Source organism: Scyliorhinus torazame, chromosome 18, assembly GCF_047496885.1.
Source record: "Scyliorhinus torazame isolate Kashiwa2021f chromosome 18, sScyTor2.1, whole genome shotgun sequence".
In the NCBI taxonomy this organism is placed as follows: Eukaryota; Metazoa; Chordata; class Chondrichthyes; order Carcharhiniformes; family Scyliorhinidae; genus Scyliorhinus; species Scyliorhinus torazame.
This window is the reverse complement of record NC_092724.1, coordinates 75,627,435-75,641,367: the sequence shown is the minus strand read 5'-3', so window position 1 is coordinate 75,641,367 and position 13,933 is coordinate 75,627,435. Positions and strand designations below refer to the sequence as shown.

The window sequence follows — 13,933 nt, the reverse complement described above, 5'->3', positions numbered from 1 at the left end:
CACTGGCAAAATTACGAATTTTGGATTTCTTGACCGCTACCTGTTTCACCGCATTTTGTGCAACTTTTAAATGTTGTCTAGCCAATTCACCTGCTCTATTTAATCGTTCCCTAAAATTTGACATGTAATCCAATAATGTAATTTCCGATTTCTCACTCACCAATTTTTCCTTAATCAATTTAAGTGGTCCTCTTACCACATAACCAAACATTAGTTCAAAAGGACTGAATTTGGTTGACTCATGAGATGCATCCCTAATTGCAAACAGTACGAATGGAATTCCTTTATCCCAATCCTCTGGATAATTGTGACAATAAGCTCTCAACATTGTCTTTAATGTCTGATGCCACCTTTCTAACGCTCCCTGCGATTCTGGATGGTACGCAGTTGATTTAAATTGTTTTATTCCTCAGCTATCCATAACTTCTTTGAATAACCTTGAGGTAAAATTTGATCCTTGATCTGATTGTATTTTTGTGGGTAGTCCAAATCTAGTAAAGAATGTGAGTAACTCCTTCACAATCTTTTTAGCTGTAATATTATGTACTGGAATGGCCTCTAGAAACCTAATAGACACATCTATTGTAGTCAAAAGATATTGATTCCCACTTTTCATTTTAGGAAGCGGTCCTACACAATTAATTAGAACCCTTGTAAAAGGTTCCTCAAATGCTGGAATGGGTATTAAGGGCGCTGGTTTTATCACTGCTTGAGGTTTCCTATCACTTGACATGTGTGACATGATTGACAAAATTTAACGACATCTTTATGTAGTCCAGGCCAATAAAAATGTTTCTGGATTTTAGCTTGAGTTTTCCTTATTCCCAAATGACCTCCCACTGGTATCTCATGTGCAACTCGCAACACCTCCTTTCTATACCCTACAGGCAATACTACTTGATGAACTTCTGCACACTTTATATCTGCCTGCATATGTAAAGGTCTCCATTTTCTCATCAAGATATCACTTTTATGGTAATAACACTCTGGTATACACTCAGATTCCTCTTCCGTGTATGCTTTCTGATACATCCGTTTTATTTCTACATTTTTTTGTTGTAACTCCGCCAATTTTACTGAACTAAAAATATCTGCCTCATCCTCCACCTGTTCTTGTTCTTTTTCAACCATCTGATCAAAAATCGTTTCTGATAATTGCACTTCAAAGTCATCTTCACTCTTTGATTTCTCCTCTTGTCTTAACCTGTGACTTTGCGACCTTGTTACTACACAATCCGGAAAACTCCCAGGATATTCGTCCTTCAACACTTCAGTTGTCTGATTTTCCACTGGCTTATCAACCACAGTAGGCATCACTGCCACCTGCGATCCAGCTATATCATTACCCAAGATTAACTGTATTCCTGGACAAGATAGTTTCTCTATTACTCCAACTACCACTTCACCACTCTTCACTGGACTTTCCAATCTTACCTTATATAATGGAACACTACCCCTTGTTAAGTAATGGGTTAAGAGGCAATTTGTTGTCTCATTTATGTTAAGTATCCATTAATTGACACTGATATGTAAAGGGGCTTCAGGTGGCCTCTGTCAGGTGATGTATAGTTAGAGTTTTGTGCAAAGGCTGTTGGAAGGAAATAAATGTGTATTTGTGAAAAAGCAACAGAACTTTAAACTCTTCATATTACAGCAACTAAAATGTCTAACAATTGGTAGCAGAGGATGGTTGCTGTGTAAATGTGAAGGGTTGAAAAATACAACTTTTCCAGATCAAACCAAGGAGTGAGTGAGAAAAGATTAAAAAAAAGGGATATATGGCTGAACCGAGGATAAAGATGGCTGGATCTGACTATCCTCCCTTATGTTCTGAAAGGGAATCGTACGACCAATGGAGAAGTGCAGTAGAACATAGAACATAGAACGATACAGCGCAGTACAGGCCCTTCGGCCCACGAAGTTGCACCGAAACAAAAGCCATCTAACCTACACTATGCTATTATCATCCATATGCTTATCCAATAAACTTTTAAATGCCCTCAGTGTTGGCGAGTTCACTACTGTTGCAGGTAGGCCATTCCACGGCCTCACTACTCTTTGCGTAACGAACCTACCTCTGACCTCTGTCCTATATCTATTACCCCTCAGTTTAAAGCTATGTCCCCTCGTGCCAGCCATTTCCATCCACGGGAGAAGGCTCTCACTGTCCACCCTATCTAACCCCCTGATCATTTTGTAGTTACGTGGACTAAGGTAACTGCTTTGGGAAAGAGAAAACAAGGTATGGCATTAGCTCTTTCTCTACCATATGGCAGTAAAATCCGAAACAAAGTCTTTCTAAGCTGGAATTGGAAGAGTTAGACTCAGAAGAAGGTCTGGAGACTTTAAGTTCCAGAAAATGGAGGATATCTCCATGGAAGACTATATAATGGAATTTGGCAGACTATATAAAAGGCTGCAGAAACACAACCTGGAATATCCACAGTCTGTGTTGGCCTTTAAATTACTTGACTGTGCTAGAGTGAGCAACATGGATAGGCTCCTGGCTTTGACAGGAGTTCAGTTTACTGATAAGGATACCTTATTCGAACAGATGACAAAAGCTTTACAAAAGTTTCTGGGGAAACATTCGATTCCGATGGCTCTGATGATCCAAATAGGTCAGCCTGCAAAAAGGCAGAATATGGAAGATACACTACTAACAGGATGGCGAAATCATGTGGCTACGAACAGGGCTCAAGACTATAGGAGACCGAGACAAGGAAATTATGAAAACAGAAACCCAGTTAGAACCTACAATAGGAAGATGAACCCCAGAAATGCACGGGGCTTGATAAATCGATGTTTTCGATGTGACTCTCAATACCATTATGCTTTCAACTGTCCAACTCGTTATGATAGAGTGTTTGAAGCGACACATGACACGGAAGAGTCAGAAGAGGAAAAAGATAGTGACCAGAAAGAAAGCATTGTCCTATTGACAAGCAGTTTTACGCTGGTAATGAGGGTGTCTCACCCTGAATTCCACACATTACCACCTTTTCTGGCAACATTCTTCCCAGACTTCATAACTCCTCATCTCTTATCATTAAAGATTGACTAGCTCCCATATCTCTTAAAATTGTGACTTCTTTACCTGCTCCTCCTGATACACATGAGTAAACTTTATCCACACAAGTAAATTCTTTAAAGTGATCTGGCACCTTCTTATCAATCACCTCTTGATAAAGCTGTACAATCTTTTGCACCTCCTTTGCTTCACATGGGCTTTCCTTTCCCACTTTAACAAACCCCACTATCTTATCCTGTTTTACCACATCAGCCTTCCCAGTGCTTTTCTTCAACCACCAACACTGTGACTTTACATGGCCTAGTTTATTACAGTGAATGATGTGTAGATGCCGGCGTTGGACTGGGGTGAGCACAGTAAGAAGTCTTACAACACCAGGTTAAAGTCCAACAGGTTTGTTTCAAACACTAGCTTTCCAAGTGAGGAAGGAGCAGTGCTCCGAAAGCTAGTGTTTGAAACAAACCTGTTGGACTTTAACCTGGTGTTGTAAGACTTCTTACTGTATTACAGTGAAAACATTTGAAATTTTTCATCTCTCTTCCACCCTCCTGGATTTCTTTTTTAATCTGAGGTACACTCCCCTTATGATCTCCCATCAGATCACCTTTCTCATGTTCCCAGTTTCTATCCCTCACAGGCTGAAACTGATGTCGGAAACAAAGCTTTGATTAATGAGCTAATTCATAATCATCTGCCATTTCTGCTGCCAATCTCGCAGTTTTAACCCTCTGCTCTTCCACATGAGTTCTCACTACATCAGGAATTGAATTTTTAAACTCCTCCAAAAGTATAATTTCGCTGAGAGCTTCATGCATTTGGTCTATTTTCAAAGCCCTGATCCAACAAATTACTCTGAGCCTCTCAAACTCCATCTATGTTTGACCAAATTCTTTCCTTAAATTTCTAAACCTTTGCCTGTAGGCTTCAGGCACTAGCTCATATGCATCTAAGATGGATTTTTTCACCTCATACGACACAGATACCTCCTCCAGTAGTGATGCAAACACTTCACTAGCCCTACCTACCAGCTTTGTTTGAATTAGCAATACCCACATGTCCTGTGGCCATTTCATTTGTTTAGCTACTTTCTCAAATGAAATGAAAAAGGCTTCCACTTCCTTATCGTCAAACCTTGGCAATGTTTGGACATATTTAAATAGATCCCCACCAAGCCTTCGACTATGACGCTCTTTCTCACTATCCTCATCACTATCATCCAACTGTACGTTTCCCTTTACGCCTGCCAATTTTAACTGACTGTCATGTTTCATGGCCATTTTCTGAAGTTCCAATTCTCTCTCTTTATCTTTTTCCCTGATCTGTATTTCCCTTTCTCTTTCTTTTTCCTCTCTATCTCTTTCGTATTCAAGCTGCTTTAATTCTTTCTCATGTTCCATTTGTTTAATTTGAAACTGAATTTTTTGCCATTTCCAATGAGTCAAACTGTATCTCAGGCAACTTTAAATGCTTAGCCACAGGCTGAAGGGTGGGTCAGTAAATTTGCTGATGACACCAAGATTGGTGGAGTAGTGGATGAGGTGGAGGGCTGTTGTAGGCTGCAAAGAGACATTGATAGGATGCAGAGCTGGGCCGAAAAATGGCAGGTGGAGTTTAACCCTGATAAGTGCGAGGTGATTCATTTTGGTAGAAAAAATTTGAATGCGGATTACAGGGTCAATGGCAGGGTTCTGAGGAATGTGGAGGAACAGAGAGATCTTGGGGTTCGTGTCCACAGATCTCTGAAGGTTGCCACTCAAGTGGATAGAGCCGTGAAGAAGGCTTATAATGTGTTAGCGTTTATTAACAGGGGGCTTGAGTTTAAGAGCCGCGGGGTTATGCTGCAACTATACATGACCCTGGTGAGACCACATTTGGAGTATTGCGTACAGTTCTGGTCACCTCATTATAGGAAGGATGTGAAAGCATTGAAAAGGGTGCAAAGGAGATTTACCAGGATGCTGCCTGGTTTGCAGGAAAGGTCTTATGAGGGCTTTTCTCTTTGAAGCGGAGAAGGATGAGATGCGACTTAATAGAGGTTTATAAGATAATGAGGGGGATAGAGTGGATGTTCAGAGACTATTTCCTCGGGTGGATGTAGCTGTTACAATGGGGCATAACTATAAGATTCAGGGTCGGAGATATAGGAGGGATGTCCGAGGTAGGTCCTTTACTCGGAGAGTGGTTTGGGTGTGGAATGGACTGCCTGCTATGATAGTGGAGTCGGACACTTTAGGAACTTTTAAGCGGTTATTGGATAGGCACATGGAGCACACCAGAATGACAGGGAGTGGAATACCTTGACAATGCTCGGCACAACATCGAGGGCCGAAGGGCCTGTTCTGTGCTGTACTGTTCTATGTTCTATATGTTCTAATGACTTCATCTTTTCGCGTTTTGTCAGGTAATGTTAACTGCAATGTTTTTGTCAAATCTAACAGTCTGCTTTTAGTCTCTGTCCGTAAGGTACTGCGTGTGACCGTCTCCACCCCAAAAACATCAAAGCCTCTGAAAGAGCCATTGTCCACAACACACTCCCTACTTAAACTAATATACCACACCAGAAAATCAACCACACAATATGCTCACCCCTCACTGTCTTTAAGTTCACTAAGCCAATCCAATAGATAGACTGTTATCCCTAAAATGAAAGCAAAAAGCTGACCGACAGCCCAGCTCCACCCACTCTCTGACATCACTGCAGTAGTAAACACGCATTTCTTAAAGGTACTCTCACTACAGATATTTATGTACACACCCATTTATAAACACCCATTTCTTAAAGGTACTCTCACATGACATAGTCTACACTGAACTAAACCTAAACCCTTGGAAGTGATTGAGGATTTGCACAGACAAATGAGTCAAACAGAGAAGCTGGGTCAGATAATGATTGATGAGGCTCGAGAGCCTGGGATTGTTCTATTTGGAGCGGAGAAGGTTAAAGGGTGATTTAATATGGTATTCAAATTCACGATTGAGTACTTAAGGAGAAATTGTTTCCAGTGGGAGTAAAGCTAGTAACCAAAGGAAACAGTGTAGTGGCACAGTGGTTAGCACTGATGCCTCAGAGCACCAGGGACCCAGGTTTGATTCTGGCCTTGGGTGACTGTCTGTGTGGAGTTTGCACTTTCTCCCTGTGTTTTTATGGGTTTCTTCCAGGTGCTCCAGTTTCCTCCCACAGTCCAAAGATGTGCAGGTTAGGTGGATTGGCCACGATAAATTGCCCCTTAGTGTCCAAAGGTTAGATGAGGTTCCGGAGATGGGGCGGGGGAGTGGGCCAGGATGGGTGCTTTTTTGGAGGGTTGGTGCAGACTCAATAGGTTGAATGGTCTCCTGCACTGGAGGGATTCCATGAATTCTATGATTGGCAAAATAACCAGGAGGTGATGAGGGGTATCCTTCCCACACAGGGAGTTGTTCTGATTTTAAAGAGCTGCTGAGATGATGGTGGAAGCAGATTCAACAGGAGCTTACAAATGAGAAATAAATAAATGAATGGTATAAATTTCAGGGAAAATGGGGAAAGGAGCAAGAAAGTATCTGTACAAAGGAGCTGCCACAATGGGCAAAATGGCCTCTTTCTATCATTGTAGAAGTGATTCCCTCTCCCTTTCATAAGACCATCAGATCATAAGGCCGTAAGACATAGGAGTACAATTAGGCCACTCGGCCCATCGAGTCTGCTCCGTTATTCAATCATGGCAGATATCTTCTCATCCCCATTCTCCTGCCTTCTCCCCATAGCCCCTGACCCCCTTATTCATCAAAAACCTATCTATCTCTGTCTTAAAGACACTCAGTGATTTGGTTTCCAAAGCCTTCTGCGGCAAAGAGTTCCACAGATTCACAACACTCTGGCTGAAGAAATTCTTCCTCATCTCTGTTTTAACGGATCGTCCCATTAGTAGGAGATGGTGTCCTCTGGTTCTAGTTTTTCCTACAAGTGGAAACGTCCTCTCCACGTCCACTCTATCCAGGCCTCACAGTATCCTGTAAGTTTCGATAAGATCCCCCCTCATCCTTCTAAACTCCAGCGAGTGCGGACGCAGAGTCCTCAACCGTTCCTCATATGACAAGCTCTTCATTCCAGGGATCATTCTTGTGAACCTCCTCTGGACCCTTTCCAAGGCCAGCACATCCTTCCTTAGATACGGGGCCCAAAACTGCTCACAATATTCCAAATGGGGTCTGAACAGAGGCTTATACAGCCTCAGAAGTACATGCCTGGTCTTGTATTCTAGCCCTCTTGACATGAATGGTAACATTGCATTTGCCTTCCTAACTGCCGACTGAACCTGCATGTTAACCTTAAGAGAATCATGAACAAGGACTCCCAAGTCCCTTTGCGCTTCTGATTTCCTCAGAACCTTCCCATTTAGAAAATAGTCTATGCCTCCATTTCTCCTTCCAAAGTGCATAACCTCACATTTTTCCACATTGTATTTCATTTGCCACTTCATTGCCCACTCTCCTAGCCTATCCTAGTCCTTAGCAGCCCCCCTGCTTCCTCAATACTATCTGTCCCTCTACAGATCTTTGTATCATCTACAAACTTAGCAACAGTGCCTTCAGTTCCTTCCTCCAGATCTTAATGTATATTGTGAAAAGTTGTGGTCCCAGCACTGACCCCTGAGGTACACCACTAGTCACCGGCTGCCATTCTGAAAAATATCCCTTTATCCCCACTCTCTGTCTTCTGCCAGTCAGCCAATCCTCTATCCATGCCAGGATGTTACCCACACCATGGGCTCTTAACTTATTTAACAGTCTCCTATGCGGACCTTGGCAAAGGCCTTCTGGAAATCTAAATAAATGAAGTCCACTGGTTCTCCTTTGTCTAACTTCCTTGTTACTTCCTCAAAGAAGTCAAACAGATTTGTCAGACATGACCTCCCTTTGACGGAGCTGTGCTCACTCAGTCCTATTTTAACATGCACTTCCAAGTACTCCACGATCTCATCTTTAATAATGGGCTCTAAAATCTTACCAATGACCAAAGTCAGGCTAGCCGGCCTATAATTTCCCATCTTTCCCGAGCTGCCAGGTTAGGATTTTCTTTTCCTTTGGGGGTTGGGGGAGGGGTGGAACCTGTTGAACCTGGATCCCCCCTGAAATTCCAGCTGGGATTCTGCTCCGGTTTCTTTCGTGGGATTTGTTGTAGCCGGCTGTGTCACACCTCCTGTCGGCTTTTCACCTGTTGCAGGCTCAAGGAACCCTGGCAAAATAGCGATCCCCCATTCTCCTTCAAGAATGTTATTCCTCTGACGCCGAATGCCAATCATTTCACACAGGAGCTGAAGAAAGAGAGAATTTCGGGGAATGTAGATGCACCTGAAGGCGGATTTGATGCGATTCTGCAAGTTGCTGTTTGTAAGGTGAGTCTGGGATACATTATGTTTTGATCTTCTCATTGAGTAATTCCAGCACAGAAGGAGGCCATTCCTGTGCCTTTTCTCTGACGGTGTAATTCACCAGCTGCCACTCCCTCATCTTTGCCCCACTCACCCGGCACATTCTTCCTTTACAGATAACCCAATTTCCTTTTGAATCCCTTCATTGAAGATGCCTCCACCACCCTCCCAGGTAGCTCATTGCGAACCCTAACCACTCTCTGTAGGGCTATATTTAAATGTTTTCACTTGAGTAGTCTCAGTGGATTGGCCGATGGTGATAAAGATCTTATATAAACAAAGCTGGCCATTCCCAGTCACTGTGACATACACAGTGTATAACTCCCACAATCTTGAGCCACAGGGCAGCACGGTAGCCTTGTGGATAGCACAATTGCTTCACAGCTCCAGGATCCCAGGTTCGATTCCTGGCTTGGCTCACTGTCTGTGCGGAGTCTGCTCATTCTCCCCGTGTGTGCGTGGGTTTCCTCCGGGTGCTCCGGTTTCCTCCCATAGTCCAAAGATGTGCAGGTTAGATGGATTGGCCATGATAAATTGCCCTTAGTGTCCAAAATTGCCCTTAGTGTTGGGTGGGGTTACTGGGTTATGGGGATAGGGTGGAAGTGTGGGTTTGGGTAGGGTGCTCTTTCAAAGAGCTGGTGCAGACTTGATGGGCCGAATGGCCTCCTTCTGCACTGTAAATTCTATGGAAAAAAAATATCTATGAACATGACATGGACTGTTTTATGTTGCATCTAACCAATACTGTGGATGTCCTGGGAGCATTTGAGATGAAATTGGGTTCCTCAATATGTCTTGGATTTTTGGTACTTTTTGCAAAAGAATGTTGTACTTTTTACTCAGCATCAGTGTTGCCCTCAGTGTTATACACCAGTACTGTACCTCAGTGTTATTTAGTGACAGACCTGTATCCACCAGTACTGTACCTCAGTGTTATTTTGTGACAGACCTGTATCCACCAGTATTGTACCTCAGTGTTATTTAGTGACAGACCTGTATCCACCAGTACTGTACCTCCGTGTTATTTAGTGACAGACCTGTATCCACCAGTACTGTACCTCAGTGTTATTTAGTGACAGACCTGTATCCACCAGTACTGTACTTCAGTGTTATACAATGACAGACCTATACCTACAAGCACTGTACCCTAGTGTTGTACAGTGAAAGACCTATACCTACAAGCACTGTACCCTAGTGTTGTACAGTGAAAGACCTATACCTACAAGCACTGTACGCCGGTGTTCTACAGTGACAGACCTGTACCCACTGTAGAGATATGCATCACTGTACATACACAAGGGGTTAGTAAATACACTGCAACTAAGTAACCACTAGAGGGAGCACCAGAGATGTCATGATATGCAGACATGCAACCAATGGGTCATTAGAACAGGGCACAACCAATGGGTAATCAGGTCACCCAGAGGTGACATTACCACAAGGGTGCACTACATGACCCACATAAAAAGTACAAGGCACACAGGCTCTGCCTCTTCCACCGTCAGAGACCTAGAGAGTAGGATAGGGTTGATTACAGCAACATCACACCCTAGCATGTGGTCAAGAGCAAGCATGTATAGTTAGCGGAATAGACTGAGTTACTAGAGAGGCAGATTAGCAGAGTGTCGTACTCATTTACAGAGCATTGTTAATAGCTCAATAAACACGTTAAACTTGTCTCCGAGTCTGGAGCATAATTCAGCAGAGCCTACATAAAGTGGCAGCTTATGTTACTCGCAATAACATAACAACACTCACCAGTACTGTACCGCAGTGTTATACAGTGACAGACCTGAACCCACTAGTACTGTACCCCAGTATTGTACAGTGACAGACCTGTACCCACTAGTACTGTACCCCAGTGTTGTACAGTGACTGACCTGTACCCACTAGTATTGTACCTCAGTGTTGTACAGTGACAGACCTGAACCCACTAGTACTGTACCCCAGTGTTGTACAGTGACAGACTTGTACCCACTAGTACTGTACCCCAGTGTTATACAGTGACAGACCTGAACCCACTAGTACTGTACCCCAGTGTTGTACAGTGACAGACTTATACCCGCTAGTACTGTACCCCAGTGTTGTACAGTGACAGACTTGTACCCACTAGTACTGTACCCCAGTGTTGTACAGTGACAGACTTGTACCCACTAGTCCTGTACCCCAGTGTTGTACAGTGACAGACTTATACCCACTAGTACTGTACCCCAGTGTTGTACAGTGACAGGCCTGTACCCACTAGTACTGTACCCCAGTGCTGTACAGTGACTGACCTGTACCCACTAGTACTGTACCCCAGTGTTGTACAGTGACTGACCTGTACCCACTAGTATTGTACCCCAGTGTTGTACAGTGACAGACTTATACCCGCTAGTACTGTACCCCAGTGTTGTACAGTGACAGACTTGTACCCACTAGTACTGTACCCCAGTGTTGTACAGTGACAGACTTGTACCCACTAGTACTGTACCCCAGTGTTGTACAGTGACAGACTTATACCCACTCGTACTGTACCCCAGTGTTGTACAGTGACAGACTTGTACCCACTAATACTGTACTCCAGTGATATAGTGGGAGACCTATACCTACAAGCACTGTACCCCAGTATTATACAGTGACAGACCTATACATACCAGTATTTCACCCCAGTGTTATACAGTGACAGACCTGTACCCACCAGTGTTGTCTGGAGTTTCAATTCCATTCTTGTTGTCCTTCTGGTACATAATTGGATAGTCAATGCTCTTCCAATGCTTCATACATTGTGCAGCTTCTATGTAATGTCGCACATTTTGGTTTCATTTTTATCCTGAGCTGCGTCTTCTATTGTTTGCAGGAAAATATTGGTTGGAGGAAGCAGAGTACCCACCTGCTTGTCTTCTCCACTGAATCCGCATTTCATTATGAGGTTGATGGGTCCAATGTCCTATCTGGGATTCTAACTCGGAATGATGAGGGCTGTCATTTAGACTCGAAAGGCACCTATACGGATTATATTTTACAAGATTACCCGTCAATTCCAACTCTGGTTCGTCTCCTCGGGGAGCAAAGTGTTATCCCAATCTTTGCGGTTACTAACCACTCTTATTCTTATTATGAGGTAAGATGTTTACCAGGAGAAAATAGGTAAACTTCATTAAACACTTTCCACTGCACAGTATTTCACAAGGCGTATCATTACATCACATGACATGTGGGGCAGCACGGTAGCATAAGTGGATAGCACCAGGGTCCCAGGTTCGATTCCCTGCTGGTTCACTGTCTGTGTGGAGTCTGCATGTTCTCCCCATGTCTGCGTGGGTTTCCTCCGGGTGCTCTGGTTTCCTCCCGCAGTCCAAAGACGTGCAGGTTAGGCGGATGGGCCATGATAAATTGCCCTTAGTGGCCAAAAAGGTTAGGAGGGGTTATTGGGTTACGGGGATAGGGTGGAAGTGAGGGCTTAAGTGGGTCGGTGCAGACTTGATGGGCCTAATGGCCTCCTTCTGCACTGTATGGTCTATATTCTATGTTCTATGACATTTATGTGGTGCTTTCCAGGTAGGCACCGTTATCATTCAGAGAGAAATCTGCACACTATGTAATTAACTGACTAAATTATGCCACAAGATTTGATGTGCTTAAACAAAAACAGACTTTATTATATACAAGAAGAAACAAATTAAGCACCACTAACCTAAAACTATAGTGAATATATATATGCTATAAATCTAGTTTCACATTTGCTCCTCCCACCATGAGTTGCCTTATATTATGAAATCTTAAAGGTCATTCACTTCTCTGGGGACCACCCACAGTTATGCCTCAACCCTCTGGTATTCACGTTAATTATTCTCCGGATTCCCGAAAATCCTCTGGCTATTCTCCAAGATCCAGGATTTTATAGAGATCCTTCCAATAGCTTTTTGCTGAATGACCCTCCAAGATTTCTTTAAAGACTTCATGACTGTGGACTTTTCAGATCCTTGTGCTGGGTGTTGCAGGTACCCAACTACCTTCGCACATCCCCCCAAGCTGACCTCACTGACTGCTATCTGCCACAAAGCTCTGTGCGGACCACTACAGATATGTTCCCCTAGCTTCAAACTAGCCAAATCATCCAGTTTCTTTCCCCTTCACAAATTCCAAACTCAGCTCAAGACCCCATTCGCATTCTGCACAGTGAATGATGGTTTTAGTATTTTTTATGTGCGGCACGGTAGCACAGTGGTTAGCACTGTTGCTTCACCACACTCGGGTTCCAGATTTGATTCCCGGTTTGGGTCACTGTCTGTGCGGAGTCTGCACGTCCTCCCCGTATTTGCATGGGTTTCCTCCGGGTGCTCCGGCTTCCTCCCACAAGTCCCGAAAGACGTGCTGTTAGGTAATTTGGACGTTCTGAATTCTCCGTCTGTGTACCTGAACAGACGCCAGAAAGTGGCGACTAGGGGCTTTTCACAGTGACTTCATTGCAGTGTTAATGTTAGCCTACTTGTTACAATAAATTATCTCTTACATGCAGGCCTATCTAACGTCATTTCCTTTGGCTGTCCCAGTTCAGTGAGCTGCAGTTTACACTAAATGAAACTGCAACTGCCTTTTGTGAGCAAACTCCCCAGATAGCTTAAGTAAAATAACCTTCTAACCCCACAACCCATGTCCATGTGGCCTGCTTTGGTATGTTTTAAACAGTGTATTTGACGGTGGTGTGATACAGAGTATATTACAGGGTGTGTGATGCAAAGTAAATTACAGGAAATGTACAATTCATATTACAGTAAGTATAATACAGTGCTTATTACAGTGTGTGATACAGCTTATAATACATAATCTGTGATACAGTGTATCTTACAGGGATTCAGATAAAGAGTATTTACAGGTTTGATACAGTGTATATTACAGAAGGTGTGATACAGTGTATAATTTTTTTATTCGTTCCTGGGACGTGGGCATGCAGGCTGGACCAGCATTTATTGCCCATCCCTAATTGCCCTTGAGGTCTGGAGTCACAGAGATCAGATGAGGTAAGGACACAGATTTCCTTCCCCCAAGGACAGTTGTGAACCAGGTGGTTTTTTTAAAATGACAATCAACAATGGTCATCAGTAGTCTTTCAATTCCAAATTTTTAAAGAATGCTAATTTCACCATCTGCCATGGCGGGATTGGAACCTGGGTCCCTGGAGCATTTCCCTGGGTTTCCTGGTTCAGTGACAATACCATGACGCCACCAACTTCCCACATATATTACAGAGGGTATAATACACTGTATATTAGAGAAGGTGTGATACAATGTATAATACAGTGGATGTGATATGGTGTATATTTCAGATGGTGTGATATACAGCATATATTACAGAAGGTGTGATACAGTGTATGTTACAGAATGTGTGATAAATTATCTATTACAGAGGATGTAAAACAGTGTATATTACAGAGGATGTGGTACGGCATATATTACAGAAGGTGTGATTCAGTGTATATTACAGTGGGTGTGATATGGTGCATAAGAC

The 13,933-nt window shown here is 43.2% G+C and overlaps 1 protein-coding gene across 6 annotated transcripts in view; it reads left to right on the top strand.

Annotated features, from left to right (window-relative positions):
* Positions 1 to 13,933, top strand: part of itgb4 (integrin, beta 4) — a 359,993-nt gene that overhangs the window by 105,572 nt on the left and 240,488 nt on the right. For all 6 annotated transcript variants that reach the window (XM_072482936.1, XM_072482935.1, XM_072482933.1 and 3 more), the window contains exons 7-8: positions 8,235 to 8,406; positions 11,282 to 11,545. In XM_072482936.1, the coding sequence (XP_072339037.1) occupies positions 8,235 to 8,406; positions 11,282 to 11,545 (436 nt within the window). The remainder of the gene's footprint in view (positions 1 to 8,234; positions 8,407 to 11,281; positions 11,546 to 13,933) is intronic.